At 33.3% G+C, this 17,500-nt stretch overlaps 1 protein-coding gene across 3 annotated transcripts in view; it reads right to left on the reverse strand.

Annotated features, from left to right (window-relative positions):
* The window catches only part of LOC137651012 (palmitoleoyl-protein carboxylesterase NOTUM-like), a 118,018-nt gene extending 101,108 nt beyond the window's left edge, over positions 1-16,910 (reverse strand). For all 3 annotated transcript variants that reach the window (XM_068384161.1, XM_068384157.1, XM_068384153.1), the window contains exon 1: positions 16,026-16,910. In XM_068384161.1, the coding sequence (XP_068240262.1) occupies positions 16,026-16,045 (20 nt within the window). In that variant the 5' untranslated portion in view covers positions 16,046-16,910. The remainder of the gene's footprint in view (positions 1-16,025) is intronic.
* Positions 16,911-17,500: the final 590 nt, after the last annotated feature.

The following is a 17,500-nucleotide window of genomic DNA, read 5'->3' on the forward strand; positions in this document are numbered from 1 at the left end:
TACCAATCTGCAGTTGGTCAGCATGGTGTTGAAAACTGGCTAAACCCCAGACATGTATGAGGACATGCCTGAGGCCTTTGTCCTGCAGTGGACAAAGAAACCACTATATTTGATATATATATATATATATATATATATATATATATATATATATATATATATATATATATATATGTATGTATGTATGTATGTATATAAATATATATATATATATATATATATATATATATATATATATATATATATATATATATATATATATATATATATATATATATTAGTGTACGTGACCCGCCAAAATGTCGGCTAAGTATTTAGATAGATATACACATACGCATTCCTCTCTAAACAGGTATGACTACACCCTCCCCCATAACTGAGGAACTGGAAGAGCTAAAGGAAAGAATATATATATATATATATATATATATATATATATATATATATATATATATATATATATATACATATATATGTATGTGTATATATATATATATATATATATATATATATATATATATATATATATATATATATATATATATATATATATATATATATATATATATAAAAGAAAGCATTGGAGACGCCTATGATTTATCTTTTTATTTTTTTTTTATTCTCCTCCAGAATCTCAATGATTAGAAGCTACTATGCAGATATAAGACTGTACTAATAGACAGGTAAATGCGCTCTTGCCCTACATGCGTGTGTGTGTGTTTGTGGGCGTGCGAATGAGAGAATGGGCGTGCTAAGAGTGTCGGATGGGTTGAGTGGGTGAGGGAAGGTGGGCCTGGAAACGTGTGGGTCTCTGGATCCAACTATATCGTGATTAGAAAGGTCGTTTTTGTTCCACATTCCATCATTGCTATCACACACACACACACACTGCCAACATTCCATTTGGTACTCTCTCTCTCTCTCTCTCTCTCTCTCTCTCTCTCTCTCTCTCTCTCTCTCTCTCTCTCTCTCTCTCGTCGACGTAATCTCCCATCATCCTTGATTGGTTGGAAACAAGGAGGTTAGATTTTCTAAACTTCAGGTAAAATCTCTTATTAGACAGTACTACATTGGATCCATCTCTCTGGTTACGCTTCACTTTCCCTTTGCCTAAACACATACCGAATAATCTGGCCTATTCTTTACAGGTTCTCCTCTATCCTCATACACCTAACAACACTGAAATTACTGAACAATTCTTCTTCACCCAAGGGGTTTACTACTCCACTGTAATTGTTCAGGGGCCACTTTCCTCTTGGTAAGGGTAGAAGAGACTTTTTAGCTATGGTAAGCAGCTCTTCTAGGAGGACACTCCAAAGTCAAACCATTGTTCTCTAGTCTTGGGTAGTGCCATAGCCTCTGTACCATGGTCTTCCTCTGTCTTGGGTTAGAGTTCTCTTATTTCTCTCCCTTTTGTTTTGATAAAGTTTTTATAGTTTATATAATAGGTATTTTTTTAATGTTGTTACTGTTCTTAATTTTTTTCCCTGTTTCCTCTCCTCACTGGGCTATTTTTCCTGTTGGGGACCCTAGGATTATAGCATCCTGTATTAAACGAGTTACCAGTGGTCATTGATACTTTTAGATATTTAATAAAACTTGAAGAAATGAATAAACTTTTTATTTTTATTTTAACAGGACGAAAATGTTGACATGAATAATCTGCCTATTAGCTTTCTTACGATTTGGTAATGTTTATTTTTTTATATGATTATTTACTAGTTCACCTTTATCTAATTTACTTTGTTCGCCGCAAGAATGATATCAGTTTTTGTTAGTTATTGTAGATATTCATTATCTTGTTTTTGAATCAATGGAACTTTTGACTTTCAAACTCACAATGAATGTTTTTTTTTGTGTTGAACAGGTTGACATAGGTCTCTTCACGTTTATATAGACCAGATTTATTTTAACTTCGTTACTGAACTTAGAATATTATATCTTAATTATTCATTACTTGCCTTGTAGTTTATTTCCTTATTTGTTTCCTTCACTCGACTATTTTTTCCTGTTGGAGCTCTTGAGCTTTTAGCATCCTGTTTTTTCAAGACGATTGTTGCTTAGCTAGTAATATTTTTTTCCGTTGTTGTTTTGAATTAACGTTTTATTTTGTATTTGTTAATGACAGTAACTTTCATATACTTCCAGGGTAATAAGCTGTTAGATCAAAAGTTTATTTATTTGTTTTATACCGGTTTTTTAAAACTACTTTGTTTCAAAGTATGACTTAAGGTATTTTGTTTAGGCCCCACAACAAAGATCTCTATTTCACTGGTAACTTTAGAAAGTGAATCCAGTATTTGTTATTATTATTATTATTATTATTATTATTATTATTATTATTATCATTATTATTATTATTATTATTAGCTAAGCTACAACCCTAGTTTGAAAAGCAAGGTGCTATAAGCCTAAGGGCTCCAACAAGGAAAATAGCCAGTGAGGAAAGGAAATAAGGAAACAGCTAGAATTGTGTGTCTTAAAATCTTCTCAAGTAGTTTAACTAGATCCGAGATGTAGATAAAATACAACTACAATAACAAATGAAGCTGTCTCTAGTCCACTGCAGGAAAAGGGCTTCAGACATATCTTTATTAATGTCTGGGGTTTGACCACTTTCCATCACCACGCTGGCCAGTGTAGATTGGTGATTCATGGGAGATTTTCGAATGATTGTTCATAGCAAATCAACCTAGTATGGGTGGACCTGATTAGTACAGCCTTACGTTTAGCCTTCATGAAAATGGCAAACATGACACATTTTTCTCTCGCATCCGCTGTATTTGCTATTCTCTTTGCCTGCCCTGAATTATTATAATTCCAGTCATGTTCAGCCCACAAGTTTATTCCATTGAAACTTGAGTAAGATCCAAGTACAGCTTGGTTTACAATATGATTTTCTCTCTCTCTCTCTCTCTCTCTCTCTCTCTCTCTCTCTCTCTCTCTCTCTCTCTCTCTCTCTCTTATGAGACACGTTTCATGCAAAGTACATATGAAACTCGTGTACTAATGTTGACTTGCTACTTTCATGAAAACGTAATTATTTCCCTTTTCATAGTTTATATATGAAAAATCTATTGTAATGTTGTTACTGTTTTTAAAATATTTTATTTTGATTGCTCATTACTTCTCTTGCACTTATTTATTTCCTTATTTCCTTTCCTCACTGGGCTATTTTTCCCTGTTGGAGCCTTTGTGCCTATTTCTTCCTACTTCCCCAGTTAGGGTTGTAGCTACAATAATAATAATAATAATAATAATAATAATAATAATAATAATAATAATAATAATACTTTTTAGATTTTGAAGAGAATAGAGGGTAGTTTTCTTCTTTTAAGACAACCTTTTGGTTATATTTAAAAATGCATTATCCTTATGATCTTCGTGAGAATTTGCTATCCCTCGCCTATTGTAATAGTACGTTACTATATATATATATATATATATATATATATATATATATATATATATATATATATATATATATATCTATACACACACACACACACACATATATATATATATATATATATATATATATATATATATTAAAAAGAGAAATTAAATAGAGCTTCACTAAAACCAGGCAAGTTCAGTGGTAATGGGATTACCTAGCATTCGCTTGGCAGCAGATCGATCCCAGCCCGGAACCGTGAGTTTAAGCTGTTTACTAGGGAGGCCAGTGCTGTGGTTGGGCACTGCATTAGTGGGGTTGGGTTTGCCCGGCTGACGTTCTGGTGAGTATCTATTCTAATGAAACTAGAACTGAAACCAGAGATCTTTTGATACCTTTAACATTAGAAAGGATTAAGGCATTGGGAAATCTAAAAATGGGAGCACACACTATAGGAATTGATCTGGGATGTAGAGGAAAAATCAAGGGACTGCGAAGATAGATGGATGATTGAATTATATAAAAATGATACGTGTTAGGGACTGGGAACATAGTTGAATGATTGAATTGTATAAAATATTAAACATTTTAAATTGTGTGAAACAATGAAATAAAGCTTTTGGAGCCTGTATTCAAAATAGTAGAAGGAAGGTTGAGAGAGTTGATAAATATACATGAGCAATAGTTTGGATTTATAAAAGGAAAGCTCACAGAAAATGTTATCTTTATTGTAAGAAAAGTACAATGGAAGTGTTTAAAAGGAAGCAGGAAATTTTATATATTTTTGGGATCTTGGGGGACTGGGAAGAGTGTTGAATGATTGAATTGTATAATAAATGAAACGTGTTAAACTGTAGAATGTAGAGGAATAAATATTTTGAACCCTATATTCAAAATAATAGAAGTTGAGATAGTTGATAAGTATACATGATCAGCAGTTTGGGTTTATGAAAGGAAAGAGTACCGAAAATATTATCTTTATGTTAAGAAGAGTTGTTAAGCGCCTATCTATCTGGAGTAATTCACACGTTCCAAAGGCCCTCAAAACTGTGCTAACTTGGCCACTTGATCACTTAGAAAGGGACTTTATCATATAGAGTTAAGCCTATTTGAATCAGGGAAGTATTAAGAATGAAGCAGGAAAGTTTTGTTTTGTGGATCTTGAAAAGGCGTATGACATGATGCCAAAATGTTAGTCTTCTGGTGTTTGAGAAAGAGAGGAGTGCTGAAGTTGATAAGGTTAATGAGGATGATGTATTAGGGGTAGTAACCATGATACAGATAAGATATGGTGAGACAGGCATTCTCTGTGTAGGTTGGTCTCCTTCAGGGATCTCCTCTGGGTCTATTCCTGTTCCTTCTCATTATAGATACTTTGTCACTAGAATTAAGGAACAATGAAGAGTTGTGGGGACAGGTGTTTGTTGATGATTTAGTCATTATAGCAGATACAGAACTCCAAGAAAGGTTTTTAGCATGAAAAGGAGCCCTAGAAAGAAGGGATGGAAAGTGAACATTGGAAAGAGCTAATGATTTGTAGTAAAGATGGAAATGAAGAATTAAACAGTCAAGTAGAGGATGGTACAGTGTTAAAACTGAACAATGAATTTATCTGCTTAGGATCAATGATAACAGAGGAGAGAGGTACAGTACTCGGAAAGCAGCGAGGTAGAGCGAGAGAAGCATGACAAAAATGGAAAAAAGTAACTGGAGATATTTTAGACAAGAAAATGTTGGAGCAGAAACTTGGACACATGGGAGGAGAGAACCAATATGAGGATGGTGAGATGGATTGCTGGAATATCACTACTGGAAAAGAAGGAGAGTCAAGATGCTTGAAGAAAATGGAGAAAAGTAATTGGAGATATCTTAGACAAGAAAAGGTTGGAGTAGAAACTTGGATACATGGAAGGAGAGAACAAAGATGAGGATGGTGAGATGGATTGCTGGAATATCACCGCTAGAAAGGAGGGAGAGTCAGGAAACATGAAGAAAAATGGAGAGAAGTGTTGGAGTTATTTTAGAGAAGAAAATGCTATTTTGACTCAAAATATCGATTTATAAGTTATCAAGCAAATGCAATTAGGGCAGAAACTAGGGGTCTTAATAGGATTGAGGATGGACTATTAGAAAGAACAAACATGAGGATGGTGAGATAGATGGCTGGAATATCACTACTGGAATGGGGGGGGGAGGAAGATTCAAGAAGAATGTGTGGCATGTGGAAAGTAAAAGAAAAGGCCGTGGAAAGTAAATGAAAAGGCCAGCTCAATTGTGATAATATGGCAATGCATTAAGAAGAGATAAGATGGAACCTATCAAAAGAGCTAAGAACATGCCAGGGATAAGGAGGGGGAGTGTGGGGCGTCAGCGGATCAGATAGATAAATGTGAAGTGAAATCGGGCGACGAAGAAGCAAGGAGATAGTTAACTCGGGCGGTTGACCCTATTATACAGTGGGACTAATAAGGTCGTAAGAAGTTGTATACAATATATATATATATATATATATATATATATATATATATATATATATATATATATATATATATATTCGTGTAACTTTCGGCTCTTCAAAGTAAAATAAGACAGTAATGTATTGAACTGAACGTTTCAAGGAACTCTCTCTCTCTCTCTCTCTCTCTCTCTCTCTCTCTCTCTCTCTCTCTCTCTCTCTCTCTCTCTCCGAAGTAATGTTTAAGCTAATGTGTTAAACATCCCTTATGTTGAAAATTGAAGTTTTTATTTTTTATTTTGTAATGGTGAGAATCATGATGGAAGATTTTTTAATTTTGTGATAGTGAGAAGAATCATGATGGAAGATTTTTTTAATTTTGTGATGGTGAGAAGAATCATGATGGAACATTTTTCAATTTTTGATGGTGAGAAGAGAAATGTTGAAAATTTTTTTCCATAATGGTGAGAAGAATCATGATGGAAGATTTTTTTTTATTTAGTGATGGTGAGAAGAATCATGATGGAAGATTTTTTTATTTAGTGATGGTGAGAAGAATCATGATGGAAGATTTTTTTTATTTAGTGATGGTGAGAAGAATCATGATGGAAGATTTTTTTTATTTAGTGATGGTGAGAAGAATCATGATGGAAGATTTTTTTTTATTTAGTGATGGTGAGAAGAATCATAATGGAAGATTTTTTTATTTAGTGATGGTGAGAAGAATCATAATGGAAGATTTTCTTTTATCTAGTGATGGTGAGAAGAATCATGATGGAATTTTTATTTTTATTTTGTGATGGTGAGAAGAATCATGGTGGAAGTTTTTTTTTAATTTAGTGATGGTGAGAAGAATCGTAATGGAAGATTTTTTTATTTAGTGATGGTGAGAAGAATCATAATGGAAGATTTTTTTATTTAGTGATGGTGAGAAGAATCATGATGGAAATTTTTTTTTTTATTTTGTGATGGTGAGAAGAATCATGGTGGAAGTTTTTCTTTAATTTAGTGATGGTGAGAAGAATCATGGTGGAAGTTTTTCTTTAATTTAGTGATGGTGAGAAGAATCGTAATGGAAGATTTTTTTATTTAGTGATGGTGAGAAGAATCATAATGGAAGATTTTTTTATTTAGTGATGGTGAGAAGAATCATGATGGAATTTTTTTTTTTATTTTGTGATGGTGAGAAGAATCATGGTGGAAGTTTTTCTTTAATTTAGTGATGGTGAGAAGAATCATGATGGAAGATTATATTTTATATTTGTGATGATGAGAAGAATCAAAATGGAAGATTTTTTTTATTTAGTGATGGTGAGAAGAATCATGATGGAAATTTTTTTTTTTATTTTGTGATGGTGAGAAGAATCATGATGGAAGTTTTTCTTTAATTTAGTGATGGTGAGAAGAATCATAATGGAAGATTTTTTTTTTATTTAGTGATTGTGAGAAGAATCATGATGAGATGAAAGGTTTTTTTTTAAATTTTGCAATGGTGAGAAGAATCATGATAGAAGATTTTTTTCATTTTGTGATGGTGAGAAGAATCATGAAGGAAGGATTTTTTTTTATTTTGTGATGGTGAGAAGAATCATGGTGGAAGTTTTTTTTTTTATTTTGTGATGGTGAGAAGAATCATGATGGAAGGTTTTTTTTTATTTAGTGATGGTGAGAAGAATCATGATGGAAGATTTTTTTTATTTAGTGATGGTGAGAAGAATCATGATGGAAGATTTTTTTTATTTAGTGATGGTGAGAAGAATCATGATGGAAGATTTTTTTTTATTTAGTGATGGTGAGAAGAATCATGATGGAAGATTTTTTTTATTTAGTGATGGTGAGAAGAATCATGATGGAAGATTTTTTTTTATTTAGTGATGGTGAGAAGAATCATAATGGAAGATTTTTTTATTTAGTGATGGTGAGAAGAATCATAATGGAAGATTTTCTTTTATCTAGTGATGGTGAGAAGAATCATGATGGAATTTTTATTTTTATTTTGTGATGGTGAGAAGAATCATGGTGGAAGTTTTTCTTTAATTTAGTGATGGTGAGAAGAATCGTAATGGAAGATTTTTTTATTTAGTGATGGTGAGAAGAATCATAATGGAAGATTTTTTTATTTAGTGATGGTGAGAAGAATCATGATGGAAATTTTTTTTTTTATTTTGTGATGGTGAGAAGAATCATGGTGGAAGTTTTTCTTTAATTTAGTGATGGTGAGAAGAATCATGGTGGAAGTTTTTCTTTAATTTAGTGATGGTGAGAAGAATCGTAATGGAAGATTTTTTTATTTAGTGATGGTGAGAAGAATCATAATGGAAGATTTTTTTATTTAGTGATGGTGAGAAGAATCATGATGGAAATTTTTTTTTTATTTTGTGATGGTGAGAAGAATCATGGTGGAAGTTTTTCTTTAATTTAGTGATGGTGAGAAGAATCATGATGGAAGATTATATTTTATATTTGTGATGATGAGAAGAATCAAAATGGAAGATTTTTTTTATTTAGTGATGGTGAGAAGAATCATGATGGAATTTTTTTTTTTTATTTTGTGATGGTGAGAAGAATCATGATGGAAGTTTTTCTTTAATTTAGTGATGGTGAGAAGAATCATAATGGAAGATTTTTTTTTATTTAGTGATTGTGAGAAGAATCATGATGAGATGAAAGGTTTTTTTTAAAATTTTGCAATGGTGAGAAGAATCATGATAGAAGATTTTTTTTCATTTTGTGATGGTGAGAAGAATCATGAAGGAAGGATTTTTTTTTATTTTGTGATGGTGAGAAGAATCATGGTGGAAGTTTTTTTTTTTTTATTTTGTGATGGTGAGAAGAATCATGATGGAAGGTTTTTTTTCTTATTTAGTGATGGTGAGAAGAATCATGATGGAAGATTTTTTTTATTTAGTGATGGTGAGAAGAATCATGATGGAAGATTTTTTTTATTTAGTGATGGTGAGAAGAATCATGATGGAAGATTTTTTTTTTTATTTAGTGATGGTGAGAAGAATCATAATGGAAGATTTTTTTATTTAGTGATGGTGAGAAGAATCATAATGGAAGATTTTCTTTTATCTAGTGATGGTGAGAAGAATCATGATGGAATTTTTATTTTTATTTTGTGATGGTGAGAAGAATCATGGTGGAAGTTTTTCTTTAATTTAGTGATGGTGAGAAGAATCGTAATGGAAGATTTTTTTATTTAGTGATGGTGAGAAGAATCATAATGGAAGATTTTTTTATTTAGTGATGGTGAGAAGAATCATGATGGAATTTTTTTTTTTATTTTGTGATGGTGAGAAGAATCATGGTGGAAGTTTTTCTTTAATTTAGTGATGGTGAGAAGAATCATAATAGATGATTTTTTTTATTTAGTGATTGTGAGAAGAATCATGATGAGATGAAAGATTTTTTTAAAATTTTGCAATGGTGAGAAGAATCATGATAGAAGATTTTTTTTTCATTTTGTGATGGTGAGAAGAATCATGAAGGAAGGATTTTTTTTATTTAGTGATGGTGAGAAGAATCATGATGGAAGATTTTTTTTATTAGGTGATGGTGAGAAGAATCATGGTGGAAGTTTTTCTTTAATTTAATGATGGTGAGAAGAATCAAAATGGAAGATTTTTTTATTTTGTGATGGTGAGAAGAATCAAAATGGAAGATTTTTTTATATTGTGATGGTGAGAAGAATAATAATGGAAGTTTTTTTTATTTAGTGATGGTGAAAAGAATCATGATGGAAGATTTTTTTTTTGTGATGGTGAGAAGAATCAAAATGGAAGATTTTTTTATTTAGTGATGGTGAGAAGAATAATAATGGAAGTTTTTTTTATTTAGTGATGGTGAAAAGAATCATGATGGAAGTTTTTTTTTTAATTTTGGATGGTGAGAAGAATCATGTTAGGATATTTTTAAATTTTGTGATAGCGAAAAGAATTGTGATGGAAGATTTCTTTTATTTTGTAATGGTGAGAAGAATCATGATGGAAATTTTAAACTTTGATGGTGAGAAGAATCATGATGGAAGATTTTTTAGTTTTTGATGGTGAGAAGAGAAATGTTGAAATTGTTTCCATAATGGTGAGAAGAATCATGATGAAATTTTTTTCATTTTGTGATGGCGAGAATCATGATTTTTTTTTTTTTTTTTTTTTTGTGATAGAAGAATCACTATAAAATGAACACAGCAGAAGCTTATTGAGGATAGGAATTAAGATATAAGTAGAAGATTGCTGACGGCATGTTGCAGAAGATTCAGACGGAGGGGTGGAAAGCAAACTTTGATAAGGACGTCATAAAGATCCCACTTGAGCCATTCTCTTGGACGACAGAGTAAATGTGCCATCAATGATGAAATCTGTCACGAGACAATTGCTTGTGAGAAGTATATATTTGTAACGTTAATCATGAATATACTGTACAGTCTGCGACATTGGTCTACTTTGCATAAAGGTCTTTGTCTGCTGTTAAAATAAATTTTAATTAAAAAAAAAAAAACTTCTTCTAGGTGAAACAAAGCTGAATAATTGTGGTATATTGTGATAGCCAGGAAACGTCCCAGCCTTGCGATCTGCTAGACTAGGGTTCGAGACCCGCTAAGGCTCGATATTTTCTTGTAGTATCTGCAACCTTACCATTGGCCGGACTCGGGTTTGATTCCCGCTCAAATTCGATATTTTCTTGTGTTGTCTGCAACCTCACCATCCCTGTGAGCTAGGGATGGAAGGGGTGGGAGACCCTATAGGTCTACCTGCTGAATCATCAGCAACCATTGCCTGGCCCTCCCTGGTCCTAGCTTAAGTAGAGAGGGGCTTGGGCGCTTATCATATGTATATATGGTCACTCTCTAGGACATTGTCCCGTGCTACTGCCATTCATGACCGGCCATTAAACCTGTTTACGGCATGAAAGTGTAAACAATTTAACCACCTGTTAGTAGAGGAAAGGAGAGTAAGTAACAGGGATAAATGATTTAATAATAGTATTTTATAACTATAAATAACCTTTATAGGTTTAAAGGTCACTCATGAATGGCAGAGGCAAGGGACAGTGACATTGCCTATCGAGCAAGATAATGCCCTAGAGACTGAACATATATGCATATGATCAGCGCCCAAGCCCCCTCTCCACCCAAGCTAGGACCAAGGAGGGCCAGGCAATGGCTGCTAATGACTCAGCAGATAGACCTATAAGCTACCCCAATCCCTCATCCTTAGCTCACAAGGATGGTGAGGTTGCAGTGATCAGAGGAACTAACGAGTTTGAGCAGGGACTCGAACCCCAGTCTGGCAATCGCCATTCAGGGACGTTACCACATCGGCCACCACCACAACCCTTTTAGGTAAACAGAATCCTGTACTGAAACTGTATTTTATAAAGATGTTTTACAGTTAATGGGATCAAAGATTATTTTAGACTAGTGTATGCGACCCGTCAAAAAGGACGGCTAAATATTCAGATAGATACACACACAGATTCTACCCATCCCAATCAATCCCCCTTTCCTAACTACAACACGGCAGTTTATACAATTTTTCCGAGATTTTGGTTTGAGTGAACACCTATATTGGTAACTCCTCTCACCTGGGTATGACTACTTCCTCTCCACCATACCCGAGGGTTGGGGAGAGTCTGAGTTGTCATTCGTTTGGCAATACCACTCAGCGTGACAAGATATATATATATATATATATATATATATATATATATATATATATATATATATACATAGGCTACATATATACACACACATATATTTATATATATATATATATATATATATATATATATATATATATATATATATATATATATATATATATGGATAAATATCAACACAACATCGTGTTCAAATAGAAATAAATTTCTACCTCATACTTGGGATCGAACGCTAGCCCCTTTCGACCTGGCCTTTCATGAGAAGGGGCTAGCGTTCGATCCCAATTATGAGGTAGAAATTTATATATATATATATATATATATATATATATATATATATATATATATATATATATACATAACCAGACACTTACTCATTATTATATAAGAGACATAAACATGCCAGGAATTTAATTAGATTAGAATTTACATGTTGTAGACAAGACACCGTAATGCGTGAAACCTAATAATTTTTTTATTTTTTATTTTTTTTTAGGATGTCCTTTGGTTAAGGCGTATCAGAAAAGGACCTATCTGTCGTTTGGGGTTTCACAAGAGGAAGGATAACAAGGAGATACCTCAGTTAAGGTAAGAGATGGGGCAATGGATATGTTATTATTATTATCATTATTATTGTTGTTGTTATTATTTTTATTGTTATTATTATTATGATTATTATTGTTATGATTATGATTATTATTATTTTTATTATTATTGTTGTTATTATTTTTATGATTATTATTGTTATGATTATTATTATTATTATTATTATTGTAATTATTGTTATTTTTGTTGTTATTATTATTGTTATTGTTTTATTATTATTATGATTATTATTTTTATGGTGCCTATTATTATTATTGTTAATATTATTGTTATTATTGTTATTATTATTAATATTATTATTATTATTATTATTATTATTATTATCTCCGCCAACGAAGTTGGGAGAAGGTTGTGCTTTCGCCCCTGTTAGTCTGTCTGTGAACAACTTCCTGGCCACAATTTGACTCATAGAGTAGTGAAACTTTCAGATATTAATTCTTATGTTAAGACTTGGAAGTGATTCAGTTTTGAGAATCCTAGGTCAAAGGTCAAGGTCAAGCTAAAGGTCGTTTGTATGTGAACAACTTCTTGGCCACGATTTTACTCATAGAGTAGTGAAACTTTCAGTGATTAATTGTTATTTTGAGACGTAGAAGTGATTAAATTTTGAAAGTCAAGGTCAAGGACAAGGAAAAGGTGGACCAAATTAACCTTGACCTTAACCCTAAGTTCGCACATAGTTGTCACAAAGACTTTAAATAGGCCTACGTTCTAAATTGATTCTGGGAAAGGCATGCTGGTTTCGAGAAATAAGCTGCCGTGGCGGAGGTCTGCACTCTCAGAGTGCTTTACTAATATTATTATTATTATTATTATTAGCTAAGCTACAACCTTACTTGGAAAAGCAGGATGCTATAAACCCAAGGGCTCCAACAGGGAAAAATAGCCCAGTGAGGAAAGGATCGGCATCAATAACCTTAGATGTCAGGATGCCAGAAAACTTCAAACCACTCAATCAATGAGGGAAGGAAATAAATAAACTACAAGAGAAATATGAACAATTAATATAAAATATTTTAAGAACAGTTACAACTTTGAAATAGACCCTTCATATATAAACTATGAAAAAAGACTTGTGTCACCCGGTTCAACATACACTGGTCTGCTGCTTCCTCTTTTGCTCTTGATGTTGTAACCTCAAGTTTCATCTTATATATATCGTTATAGCTGATAGAAGAGATGAGTGAAAGAATAGTGATGCTGTTAGCTATCATCCTCATCATTATCATTACTATCAAAGCTACAACCCTAGTTGGAAATGCAAGATGCTATAAGCCTAAGGGCTCCAATAGGGAAAAATAGCCAAGTGAGGAAAGGAAATAAGGAAATAAATAAATGATGAGAATAAATTAACAATAAATCATTCTAAAAACAGTAACAACGTCAAAACAGATATGTCCTATATAATAAATAGATATGTCATATATAAACTATAAAAAGACTCATGTCAGCCTGGTCAACATAAAAACATTTGCTCCAACTTTGAACTTTTGAAGTTCTACTGATTCAACTACCCGATTAGGAAGATCATTCCACAACTTGATAACAGCTGGAATAGAACTTCTAGAATACTGTGTAGCATTGAGCCTCATGATGGAGAAGGACTGGCTATTAGAATTAACTGCCTGCCTAGTATTAAGAACAGGATAGAATTGTCCAGGGAGATCTGAATGTAAAGGATGGTCAGAGTTATGAAAAATCTTATGCAACATGCATAATGAACTAATTGAACGACGGTGCCAAAGATTAATATCTAGATCAGGAATAAGAAAATAGTTTGCAAAGTAAATTAAAGTAACTTTTTAACAGACATTTTTAAATTCTTTTTTTTTTCAATGCAGAGTACATATGTACAAACTTTGGAGGTCAGCTCATGATTTAGAATTTTTTTTCTAGTCTTTTCAGTACGAGGAATGTGTATTTAGTATTATTACTAGCCAAGCTACAACCCTAGTTTGAAAAGCAAGATGTTTATAAGCCCAATGGCTCCTACAGGGAAAAATAGCACAGTGAGGAAAGTAAATAAGAAAATGAATAAGCGATGAGAAAGAATTCACAATAAATTATTCTAAAAAAGTAACATCAAAACAGATATGTTATATGTAAACTCTAAAAAGACTTCTGTCAGCCTGTTCAACATAAAAAAATGCTTTGAAATGTAGATATAACAACAACAACAACAACAACAACAACAACAACAACAAATGCAGGGGTTTCTCGTCCACTGCAGAACAAAGGCCTCAGACATGTCCTTAATCATGTCTGGGGTATGGCCATTTTCATCACCACGATGGGCACTGCGGATTGTTGATGATGGGAGAATTTAGTCTGATCGCTCACAGCAAACCAACCTAGTACGGGTGGCCGTGACTAGTACAGCTTTGCTGATGACGTCGATACGCAAACCCTTTCACCAGGTTATGATATTCCCACTCAGAAAGGGTGTGTACATACACAATTGTATAGATGGGAATCTATATAAATGTTTATATTCATTAATCTTCTAATATGGTGTTACTCTATGGACATGAGTCATGGTATGACAATGAAACAATCTCCAATAGATTTAGTAGATTTGAGAACAAAGCCATCAGAAGGATATTGGGAGATAATTGGCAGGACAGGATTAGAAATGAAGCTATAAGGGAGATTAATCTAGTTCCATTAAGTGGATGAGATAATGGTGAGGGTAGGTGGAGATGGTTTGGGCATGCTCTTCGCACTCCCCAAGAAATATTAGTTCACCAAACGTTCATCTGGGCTCCTCAAGGCACTAGAAGAGTCGGAAGACACAGGCCTACATGGCTGAGGACTATGAAGCGGGAAATAGGAGATGATGAATGGAGTAGTATTCATTTAAAAGCTCAAGATAGAGACTAATGGCAAAATCTAACCGAGGCCCTTTGCGTCAATAGGTGTAGGAGGAGATGATGATGATGATGATGTAATATGGTGTATGTAAACTAGTTGGGTATTTTGTATTTATCCTTCCTTGACTCACCATATTTAAAGGCCTCTCATGAATGGCAGAGGCAAGGGTCAATGACATTCCCATAGAGACTGACCATATATACATATGATCAGCGCCCAAACCCCTCTCCACCCAAGCTAGGGCCAGGGAGGGTCAGGCATTGAACCATGGTTAAAGGTTTATAGGCTACTCGTGAATGCCAGAGGCAAGGGACATTGAGAATCACTTAGAGACTGACCATATATACATATGATCAGAGCCCAACCCCCCCCCCTTTCTCCACCTATTCCAGGATCAGGGAGGGCCAGGCAATGGCTGCTGATGATACCCCTCCAAATATTAATGACATTATGGTGAATTTGTTAACCCAATCCCTTCTCCCCTCTCCTGATGCAACGCACTTAAGTTGACTATCTATCAAGTACAAAATTCTCTGTGAAGGTTATCAGAGACATAATGGTTTATAACAGATCCTCTTGTTAGTGAAGAAAGCTTTCTACCACTAAACTATGATAATATGATGCCCATATATATATATATATATATATATATATATATATATATATATATATATATATATATATATATATATATATATATATATGTGTGTGTGTGTGTGTGTGTGTGTGTGTGTATGATTGGAAATCAACACAATATCGTGTTCAAATATAAATAAATTTCTATCTCATACTGGGATCGAACCCTGGTCTCTTCAAGTGAAAGACGAGGTCTCTGTTGGCATGGTTGGTAGTGACCTTGTCTTTCACTTGAAGAGACTAGGGTTTGATCCCAGTTATGAGATAGAAATTTATATACTGTATATATATATATATATATATATATATATATATATATATATATATATATATATATATATCTGTGTCCTATTACTATATGAATTTTTTAAAAAATTGAATAAAGCAGAAACCAAATCTTACCTCCAATACAGGCCATCCATCGTAGGTCAGTAATTGTCAGAGGCGCACAGACACCCTCAGACAGCAGCATAAAGACACAGACACAGACAGACGTATCCAACCACGTCTTGATTTCATCTACTCTTTAATCCATTCTTTTATTTATCTCTTCGTTACTCTCTCTCTCTCTCTCTCTCTCTCTCTCTCTCTCTCTCTCTCTCTCTCTCTCTCTCTCTCTCTCTCTCTACGCCTCTTGTTTTGATCTCTCTCAAGTTGTATGGGACCAGGGATGTCTTTGATGTGCCGACGCAACTCCTTCGCTGTTGTTGTTTTCTTGCTTTTTGAACTCAGTGCCTCCCCTCTCTCTCTCTCTCTCTCTCTCTCTCTCTCTCTCTCTCTCTCTCTCTCTCTCTCTCTCTCTCTCAGTTCTTCCTATCTCGTCCGCAAAAGGGTTTTCTTTGAGATGCTCTCATGCTATTCTCTTGTTTGTTGTGGTTGTTTATATTGTGATGGTATTCTGTTGACTGAGAGGGATGGCGAGGCATTTTTTATTCTTCTTCTTGAGTTTTTCCCTGAGAATAGGAAGTTTCTTCTCTTTATTTTATATTTATCAAAACATTTTCTCCTACGTATCACTTAGCGTTGATTATCTTCTCTTGGGCAGGACTAAGCTGACAATGCTAAAGATTATCATCACAGTAAGTTTTTTTTTTTAATTTAATTCTTACAATAATGTTAATAAATATATTTATATCACTGCAAGTATTAGAACCTCCTTTTTCTTATGTGATTCTAAAATAAAACACCTTCGATATAAAGCACAAATCGTCCAAATCGTTTTGATAAGGAAGGAACGTCTTGGAGCAAGGTCCCAAGTGAGAGGACACCGAAGCGCGGGACGGTCGAGACCCTTCCTCACAAACGTCTGGATTGCTACTGAGAGAAACTGACTGAGCCAAGTCTTCTTTAAGTGACCCCAGTCTGTATAGGAAGAGATAGATATAGAGGCCTGGCGATTATAGCTCGCTTGAGTAAGCTTGTGTGTTTGTGTGTGTGTACACATTGCGTTGTTTTGATGAAAATATAAAAAACAAAGAATGTATTAAGGTAGCGTGTTTAATCTTCTGATGGAAAGCGTACGTAGGGAATTCAATTCTTCAAAAGGTCCAGCTAATGAAGATTTTCATAGCATGACTTTAGTTCCATTTATCAGCACAAGGGGGAAAACTATATATATATATATATATATATATATATATATATATATATATATATATATATATATATATATATATATATCCTCTTTGTATATATTACCTTTAAAGAGTTTAGTTCTACTAAATCTATATTTTATAAACGAGAATTAATCGTCTGAATGTTTTTCTATACCAAGTTTAGATTTAACCTTTTAGTATTTTTGATAATAGGAATAATGCGAGAGCAGATTAAATATGATTTGTATATATTAATTTTATTCAAGAATAGACAATGGCAGA

The sequence above is a fragment of the Palaemon carinicauda genome, chromosome 1 (genome assembly GCF_036898095.1).
Source record: "Palaemon carinicauda isolate YSFRI2023 chromosome 1, ASM3689809v2, whole genome shotgun sequence".
Taxonomy (NCBI): Eukaryota; Metazoa; Arthropoda; class Malacostraca; order Decapoda; family Palaemonidae; genus Palaemon; species Palaemon carinicauda.